The following is a 10,043-nucleotide window of genomic DNA, read 5'->3' on the forward strand; positions in this document are numbered from 1 at the left end:
ACAAAATCAACGGTCGAAACGTGAAGCTATACAAATAGTGCAGATAGGCAACTAAACATAGACAAGATCCCACAGACACAAAAGGGAAATGGCTGCCTAAATATGATCCCCAATCAGAGACAACGATAAACAGCTGCCTCTGATTGGTAACCATATCAGGCCACCATAGACATACAAATACACCTAGATAACCCACCCAAGTCACCATCACGCCCCAACCAACACAGAGAAAGAACAGCTTACTATGTTCAGGGCGTGACATACCCCTCTTTATATTAAGCTACCAAATGTCAATAAAAGAAACATAATACCATATAAAAATAAAGCTTTTATTAAAATGTCAAAGCCATTTTCCATTTAAAAACCATTGAAATGCTGACAAAGTAATTTAAGTAAAGTCATTATGATGAATAAGTTACACAGGTTTTTGGCATGCCGATGACATGCACATCTTTAGTTACAGCAAACAGCACAGCATGTCACGCTGCCAATTATATATTCAGAGCTTGGATGTTGTAGCAAGACCAACACTCTATTATAAAATAATGTACAATAACCCTGTTGCTTCACATGTCAGTTCAAAATGTTCTATATTATTAAGATTTCAACAACAGAATTCTTAAGATGATCTTACTTTTCATTGTTTTATACAATATCAATTAATAGAAGACGACTAAAATGATTAAGAGAACAGCATAAACACACATAGGCTAGTAAGGAATAAGATCGTACCCATGCCAAAATTATGCCATTTTTGTGTGTCTGTCATCTGTACAACAACTTGAAAAAGGCTGCTTTATCTTCTTCAGTAAATACACAGTGAATATTCATCGTATTTATAACAAGTACAGTAGTACCGATGTAATATATACACAGGGACTTTGGTATAGAATATAAAAACATACAACAAAATGGAACTATAGTTTAGAATAAACCATGTACATCCACATGTCGCTTTGGTCACATAAAAATAAATAAACAATCAATTCACAAATTTATCCCTGATAAACCTGCTACAAAAATAAATTATGATAGCTGCTACACCGTTACATTCGACCTTTAAAGCCATATTCACATGTGAATTGTGTATAACTCGCCAAACATGACAAAATATTCATATTTATAGAACAACAATTAAATTATTTCCTTTTTGATAGAGGAGAAATGCAATAGCCACAATGACTGGTATTCCAGTTGCGCTGCAAGCTGGTCAGCAGGACAATGCATTAGTAAGCACAACAGTAAAGGCAATCTTAGCTATTCCATAAAATCATGAATACATTCTCCATCAAAACTCCTATTTAAGGCGCTGGAGCCGCCACCTCAAAAGCATTCTTGTTTGGTAACCTCAAGATCATTCACAATAAGTCTAAATGTCCACTGTTCAGACTCTGTAAACATCATACTTGCTGAGTATAAAGCAAGAATGAAAAAATCAGCTATGTTACATTGATCACCATTGTCATCTGTGCAATTAACAGCTCTCCACTTTGCAGATGGATACAGAGCTGATCCATTACAACTTGCACAATAACACTTTCACCCAGAGGGAATGCTTGATTTAAATACTGGCACCCCTCTCAATCAAAGCTTGCACAACGATGCACATTGATGGCACAAGAGCCGAGACATGAGCTGCCTCTCCAAATTAGAGATGCTCACTGTCTGCCCACCAGTGTAGCCACTATCAGTGGACATCAATCAGTGCCACCTGTTCAATGACCAGAAATTACTTTCAGATGGCCTGTACCATTAGCAACTTTTGCTAAGTTGGGGTAGTGAAGCCCCACTGGCTACATCTCCAACCCCTTCCCTTTCGATAAAACACCAGTTGGTTCAATCCTCAGTGTCAGGCTGGACCCCTAGCATGATGTGGAGCTCTTCGGCCGAGTAGCCCAGAAGATTCTGCAGGTCGCAGACGAAGCGGTAGACGTATCGCTTGCCCGAGGTCTTGTGGATGATGTTCTTGTCGTAGTAGTATCGCAGGCCACGGCTCAGCTTCTCGTAGTTCATCTTGGGCTTGTTCTTCCTGCGGCCCCAGCGTCTAGCCACCTGGAGGAGGAAGGAGAGAATGATAAACACCAATGGAAAACAGAGTCTTACACTACATCTTGATGTCTTCTGATGGCTCTTGTGTTGAAGACATTTTAGTCCTGTAAACTAGCGGTGTTGCCAATCTCGTCATACTCGTTATTGTAATTGTATCCATTTTATCACACTTGATACTTGTAATCGGAAGACCCGGAAGTGTGGTTTAAATGCAGGTAAAGCCTATATCACAAGTGTGGGGATATTTATTTAAGCTACTCAGTAAGTACACAGACAAAAACAAACACATGTCCTCAGCAAAGTCGACAGAAATATAACTAGATTGATAGCTAGAACAACAATCACTCGCAATTCTGATTCCCACACAATATTTGTAGAAGTGGTGTAATGTGCCCTGAGAGAGACGGAGCCCCGCGTATGTCTGTCTGGGGAAATAAGAGCAGAGGGAGAACAGCTTTTTCTAATTCTAATTGCAGCAGGCTCAAACGATACCCCGCTCGTTTCTTACAGATGGAAGAACTAGCCAATAGTTATTTAGAGCATAAAGGGCTTCACACTGTTTGAGGGACAGAGAGATGCGTGCTGGCAGCTGACAATTACTATTTTAATTACAAAAAATACTTGTCATAATCGCATTCTGAAAATTCTCCACATCCGTTGCGATACTCTTTTTGTCAGAGTACTCGGTACACCCCTAATGTAAACCCTTGTGGCTATCTCCTCCACAACCTGATATACACATACTGTATGAGGCCAATTGACACTCACCTCATCTGGGTCAGTGAGTTTGAACTCCCAGCCGTCTCCCGTCCAGCTGATGATGGCCTGACAACTCTTATCAGTCAGGAGCTCCAGCAGGAACTGCCACAGCTGGATAGGACCGCTTCCTGTTGAGAGGAAAAAAGAGGCATAGGAGTCAGACGGCGATCAAAAGGCATAATTTGTGTATACACAACTGTAGTGTACTGTTTTGAACTGGAGTTGAAACTGGGGTTGACAGAGAGATAGATAGTATTTCATACAAGATGAGCTGGGTTTGACTGTGTCAGCGGGTTCATAAACTCACCAGTGAAGCCAGCCAGCACGGCAGCAGGTATGACAGGCTTTCCCAGTTCCACAGGCTCGTTCCTCTCCTGGACGTAGTCCTTGAAGGATAGGCCCTGATTCCCCAGGCTCAGGGTGCTGCTGTTGCACTCGTCCTCAAAGCTGTCGTGGGACGGCACCCTCTGGTTGTCCGCCAGGGAAGACTGGCTACCCCAGGATTGCAGCATGGACTCTGGCCCCTCGAAGCTGTCCATGCTCTCCAATGAACACAAACTCTGGTCCTGGGACGAGACTGTGGATAAACAAAGCACAGAGATGGTTAGTTCAACTGAAACTGAATCACGTTAAGGAACTATCACTGAATTCAAATATCTGTTGGGAATCACTTACATGTGATCCCTTGGAAAATGAACACTAATGAATTAACATTGATTAATAGCTTCTAGACAACAGTGAGTTGGCCTACTCACAGGCTTTGCAGAGTTGTGCTGCGTCTGGGTTGCTCCTGATGTAGCTGACGTTGACCGTGCTCAGTTGGGGCTTAGAGAACATGGAGAACTCCTGATCTCGGGTCAGCAGGGTAGTCTTGTCCGCAGTCTCAAACAGTTCTTTCAGCAGACTACCGCTGTTGTCAGGCACCTGCAGGGCACACTGGGTTTCCTCCAGACTGAAGCCTGTAGAGAAGAACATATGCCCACTTAGCTCATCTCATCACACCCACCCCTCAGACACCTCTTTGGACAGCTTAAAGGCCCAGTGCGGTCAAAAGCGTGATTTTTCTATGTTTTATATATATTTCCACACTGAGGTTGGAATAGTGATATCACTAGACAGTAAATTAGTTAATAGGCCAATAAAAAAAGTTTCTAACCTCTCTCTCTTTCCCCTCCCAACTCAGACCACTCCCAGACAGTTTCTTTTTGACCATTTTAATTGAAAACAATCACAGTAAAGTACTTAATTGTTAGCCAGAAATGATTTGATATTGAGATTTTTTTAAATGTCTGAATTGGGCCATTAAGGCTTCTGTTCAAATGAAGCTGAAGCCAAACTGTTTTGTCTATCTGATGTTTACTTGGATTTGAACCCTCTGGTGCTCTGTTTGTTTTTCTAATGGACACTCACCAACAGAGCTCATCCAGTTGGTTACTGAGGGCACAACACTGCTGAGGCTTTTGGATTCTTCTCTCTCTTGACATTCTGGAAGAAAACGGAGGATAAAGTCAGGAACCGTCAGAAATACTGTTATTTGATTTTAGCGTGTATAATTTAGCCAAAGGGTACAGTAATTCTACAGAATAAAGAAACCCTTTCCACCCGAATACAAAACAAACTGATGACTCCATCTATTCTTTCCCCCATCTTCCTTCCACACAAACAACATCTGACTAAAAAGTTCCACTGTTACCTTTCATCATCTGGTCCAGGTGCTCCCACAGGATGTCGCCCACAAAGTCTGGGGCCAGGTCCAGGAAGCTCTCCTTGCCCAGGTCACACAGCTCCTGGCCGTTCATGTCAAACTTAAAGAAGTGGACGTTGGCCAGGCTGAACTCACTGGCTGCCCAGTGGAGCCACTGCATCACGTGCTGCTTGGTCCACTTATGGGGGTCTGTGAAAGCGAGAAAGAAAAAAGATATGGCTTAATATACAGTCATTTTAAATTACTAAAAAGTTCATGCACAATTCCATGGAAACCTCACCAAAATACACCAGCCTTTGTCTTGATCTGACTTAATTAGGCTTACTTTTAATGATTAAGGGACAGGCAAAATGTTTTACCAAATCTCAATTTTTGATGTAAATGGCACGTTATAGAAGAGTCCAGACAGTTTTTTTTTTATTTCACTTGGTTTTGAGAAACTTACCCCACCAGCAATAGACTTCATTATTGCTTGTTCTGCAGTATGGATAAACATGAACAAATAAGTCATTTTCGAAACGGGCGATACTTTTCTGTGTGCGAGCATTTATGTATTTTTTGGTTCCCATTGTGGTGACACGAGAAATGAGAAAGCATGTGCATGCTCGCACACGGAAAAGTATCGCCCGAGTCCAATTAAATGGAATAGAATGGAATATAAATATAAATATAAAGAAAATAAAGTTCAGAATTACACAATTTCATGTGTACAACATCTAAAGACCTGCAACACTATGCTGAGAGCGTTGCCATTTCTAAAAGGACATATTTGGGTGTTTTTGGAGCCTTGGTTCATGTTTATCTGTGGCCCCCATCCTGCAGAACGAACAATGAGGAAGTCTATTGCTGGTGGGGAGCTCTCTTTCTCCAAACCAAGTGAAATCGCAAAAAAAGTGTCTGGACACTTCTATAATATGCTATTTACATCAAAAATAGAGATTTGGTTAAAAAAGGTGAACCTGTCCTTTAAAGAGGGGGGGGAATGACTTAAACACTCAACAAGTGGGAAAATGTCATACAAACATGGTGTTAACGAGTAAGAATCAGGAGCTAATATATTGTGGAGGCTGGACTGAGTGCAAAGCTTTCGAAATGAGCCCAAAATGACTGACCTCCAATCCAGTTCAAAATTAGCTAGGAAATGAGCAAATTGTCATCCTTGTAGAAAACATTTCAATAGAAATGAAGAAAAAGGGAGGACAATGAGATTGAGCAGGTGTAGAAAGTGACTCACTGTTGGAGATGCCACAGCAGCGTTGGACCTTGGAGAAGCCACTGAAGCTGTCCTTCAAGGCCTGACTCATCACTGCCTTACTGCACGGGGTCAAAAGTGGAACAGAGCAAGGGCCCATGTCTGGAGAGTTTACAAAAACAAATGTTTGATTACTCTATTAATCAACCTTTCTAGACCTTTCTTATGTAATAACATTGCTTTAACAGTGTCATAATTGTTTAAAGACCCAAATCAGTCAAAAACGCGCTTTTCCTTTGTGCCTGCGTGCATGATTACACATATATGAGCAGGGTTTACTGTCAATGCTATAAGAACAATGAGTTCTATCTGTATAATAACCTCCATTGCGCAACACAAACCACAAGTTGGTGTGATCGCAACACAATAGGCAGGTCTGTCAATGCAAACAAGAATGAACACTGTACAGTATGCCACTGCCTAATACTGTTCATAGTTGATCCAGCTCCAAATTGACTGTACACTACTCTGTTTTGTGTACACTAACAACGGCCTTAAAACACTACTCATACATATACAAACTCAAAAATAAAGTTACATTTAAAGGCCCAGTGCAGCCAAAACTGTGATTTCCCTGTGTTTTATATACATTTACACACTATGAGGTTAGAATAATACTGTGAAATTTTGAAAATGATGACGATGCCCTTTTAGTGCAAGAGCTGTTTGAAAAGACCGCCTAAAATGTTAGTCTGTTTAGGTAGGATGGAGTTTTGGCATGCCTGGTGACATCACCAGGTGTTTAATTAGTTAATAGACCAATAAGAAAGAGGTCCAAACCTCTCTGCCAATAAAAGCTAGTTTTCAGTTTTCCCCTCCCTACTCAGACCACTCCCAGCTAAAATTCTTGCTTGAGAAATTGCTCTTTGCAAAGAAGCTATTTTTATTTCATTTGAATTCAAAACAATCACAGTAAGGTACCTAATTGTTACCCAGTAATGATTTAATATTGAGATTGAAAAAAAAAACAGCTGCATTGGGCCTTATAAAAAAATCTAAATAGGGTTCAGACAGTTTAAATGGGCTAGCTACCATGGAACCGGATGAGAGATTGATTAACAAAGCTGGGGTTATGGATAATTGTTGACCTGTTTTTCTGTTCATCATTAATTAAAACAGTTTGTATGCAAGCAATCAGTTGAACTACATTGTTAACTTTGTCACCTCATGTCTCGCAAATAATCTTCCTAATAGGGTTTGGTCTAACTTTGGCCTGGGGTGATTAGTTGGTATTGGTGTTATGAAAGTGTTTTGGTGTAAAGTAGAGGGCTAGAGTGATGTGGCACTCGTTGGTAGGTTGTGGTGGTGGCGTACCATGTGAGACACAGTTGAGGCCAGAGGGCACCTCCTGAAAAGACTGCTCATCATCTGAGGGGAGGAAGTATCCCGAGAACAGAGACATGGGATCTTCAAAAAGGTCAAACGCTGCCTGCCGCTGTGGAGGACAAACACATAAAAAACAACATACTGTTAGTTTAATTTAAAAGACACAAAACATGTATTTTGCCTGATGATTTGAGAAAGCCCCATTCTACTGTATGTCTACATAATTGGATATATTAGGTGAGACAAGTATAGCCCTGAACAGATGACCAACACCTGATCACTCACAGATAATGTGAGTGAAATACCTTATTCACTTCTTTAGATGGAGTCACATAAAGTGAGATAAAAGACAAAAGATAACAGAGCAGGCAAAAGCAATGACAGAAAAAACTCTGTATGTGGGCACTCCCTTTCAGTAGAGCCAATCTGTCATCATTAGTCAAACACATCAGGCCTTTCTCATTCTCCCAGCTAAGCCTGGCCCTGAACCGCTGGGAGAGGATGACCATACATAGTCTTCCTGTTCCGTAGCAGAACTAGAAACTCCCTTGATGCAGCTGGCAGCAGTTCAGCTCTGAGGGTTTATAACACAGCGTAGGCTGCTGCTTTTTGAGAAAAAAAAACTCTACCCCCTCCTCCCTCTATCCTTCATCCTCCCTTTTCACTCTCTCTCGTTCCCCCTCTTCAAATCAGGTTAGACAAACCAGGCTCTTCTTCACAATTCTATTAGCTAAAAACAAGCCCTTTTTAAGATGAGCTCTGTTTGAATCTGCACTGTACCCATCTCAGCATTAGCCCTTTACAGATGCTGATGAGACTTCTTATGACGTTATACAACCAAGCCGCACATGAAACCTTAACAAATCATTAGGACATCGATAGTAAAGATGTACGCTAAAGTGCCATTTGTGCGCCTGTCTAATACTGTAAGGCACAATGATTTTTTATTCAAATAACTCCCCACAAAACACCATCCTTTTTTATCTATAAACTGTTTAATGATTTGTCTATTTATTTGGCCTTAGAAAAGGTAGGCTGGCACAAACAGGGCCCTCAATGTCTCGAGAGCATTTTTCCTGCTAGTTACCAAGGGGACTAATTGAGTTAATGGCAGTAGAGAAGGTGGAAAGACTGAGAGCCTCTCCTCCATCAGCTCCCCAATTATCTTCACATTTAATATGCCTGGCTTTGTCCTCTTTCCTTTCATTTATTATTTTATGGTTAAAGTTATGGGGAGAAGAATAGCAGACTCAAGTATGCTGCAACACAGGATTTAACAATAAATCTCTGCTGATATTTGATATTTGGAATCCGTGCTTTCTTAACTCCTCAATAGCCTTGAGTGAAGGGTGCTCCAATTCCAGTCCTGGAGAGCTATTGGGTGTGCAGGATTTTGATCCAGCCTTGCAGTATCAGTTGTGATACAGTAGTCCTATATCTACTATACACAACTCCATCTCCAGCACTACGATGTATGCGATTTTCCTACTTATCTACTGTATTAGTGGCACAGCCTTGTGAAGTCTCACCTTGAGGCTGGAGCGATAGCCAGTGGACAAGGGGGCCACTTGGTCCATGCTGAGGTCACACATCAGTAATCTTCAGGTAAATTACAGAGAGAAACTTTATGAGCAACACTAATACACATCAGTAATGACATCACACTGAATGGACATTTGTATGATACTGTATCTGTCTCTGAGGGTTGTAATACGTTTCTCTACAATGACAATGAATTCACATGCAACCTATAGATCAACTGTTCTCCTAAATAGCAACAACAAAATGTGCAATGTATAAATATGAGTATATTACAATGTCTTATTTTATACTGAGCACATAATGGCTTAATAGAGCCTAAATTGTGTTAGGCTATTACATTATATAAATAAAGCCTGCACATTGAATTCAATATCCTAATGCATTGGCACACTTTCCAAAGCAACCTGAACACTATTGAATAAATAGGCTATTGATTTGGCTAGTTTGGGGAATTACTTACACATGTTAAAAATATATATGTTTTACATTAGGCCAACAATTTCACACACACTATCACTATGACATCACGAATGGCTGAGACAGAAAAATAGCATAATTCTCTCATTGGTCACAAGTTTAATCGGTCCCCTGAAATGATTCAAGGCCCCTCATGGTAGGGGAGGGTGGTCCTTCATATTAGATTAGCGGCCACACATTCAATAGTGATTCCATTGACATAGCCATGTTGAATAATTCGTAAAGATATATTTAATATCAGTGATAAATTAATCATTACCCCAATTTAAATAATATTTCGCATAGCCCACAAGGCATGGAATGGGATTTACCTTTGGTTATTATTCCACCAGAAACAATTATCGCAAATGTCATGTAGAACAGAAACATACTATTCAGGAAAGCAGTACAGAGTCAAATGCCACATTGTCTGGGAATAGATCAAAGAACAAGAGAAGAGACACAAATCAGGGACCTACCTGTTGAATTGATCGGCTGTTCTTCAAAACAGCAACAGTGTAACGTTAAATTGTATTCCTTTTCGATATTGAATAATTATCCTATTCAGTGTTGTATGTGCGCAAGCCTATGCTGTATTTTAGTATTTGTACCTCCCAGATACACTGACCAGTATAACATCAAAACAATGCACAGCCTTGTTTCTTCGTGTGTGCTTGACGAGTGTATCTAGGCAATGAGGAAGTGCAGCTTTTTTTTCTGTTTTATTGCGCGCTGAGTAGCTCAGTGGGAGGAGCGTGTAGTAAGCAATGGAAAATGATCATAGTGGAACATATTCAACGCGCTTTACCGCATGTAAACAGTGTTGCAGTTCTGTCATAATAAAACATTTATTAACGCTGAAAACGTGCAGAAGCCAAGCAACTCTGACGCACTTATCCAGAAATATTGTCAGGGATGAATGCTGATCGAAATCACACTCAGCTCAGTAATTCA

The 10,043-nt window shown here is 40.6% G+C and overlaps 1 protein-coding gene across 1 annotated transcript; it reads right to left on the reverse strand.

Moving 5' to 3' along the window:
• Positions 1-315: 315 nt before the first annotated feature.
• ets2 (v-ets avian erythroblastosis virus E26 oncogene homolog 2) lies at positions 316-9,775 on the reverse strand. The gene is made up of 10 exons (XM_071338947.1): positions 9,569-9,775; positions 8,621-8,690; positions 7,080-7,200; positions 5,748-5,867; positions 4,502-4,702; positions 4,219-4,293; positions 3,564-3,767; positions 3,116-3,385; positions 2,818-2,936; positions 316-2,052 (listed from the first exon to the last, which is right to left on the reverse strand). Exons 2-10 carry the CDS (start codon positions 8,681-8,683, stop codon positions 1,837-1,839), a joined length of 1,389 nt encoding a protein of 462 aa, XP_071195048.1. The 5' UTR covers positions 8,684-8,690; positions 9,569-9,775; the 3' UTR covers positions 316-1,836.
• Positions 9,776-10,043: the final 268 nt, after the last annotated feature.

Source organism: Salvelinus alpinus, chromosome 13 (genome assembly GCF_045679555.1).
Source record: "Salvelinus alpinus chromosome 13, SLU_Salpinus.1, whole genome shotgun sequence".
NCBI classification, from domain to species: Eukaryota; Metazoa; Chordata; class Actinopteri; order Salmoniformes; family Salmonidae; genus Salvelinus; species Salvelinus alpinus.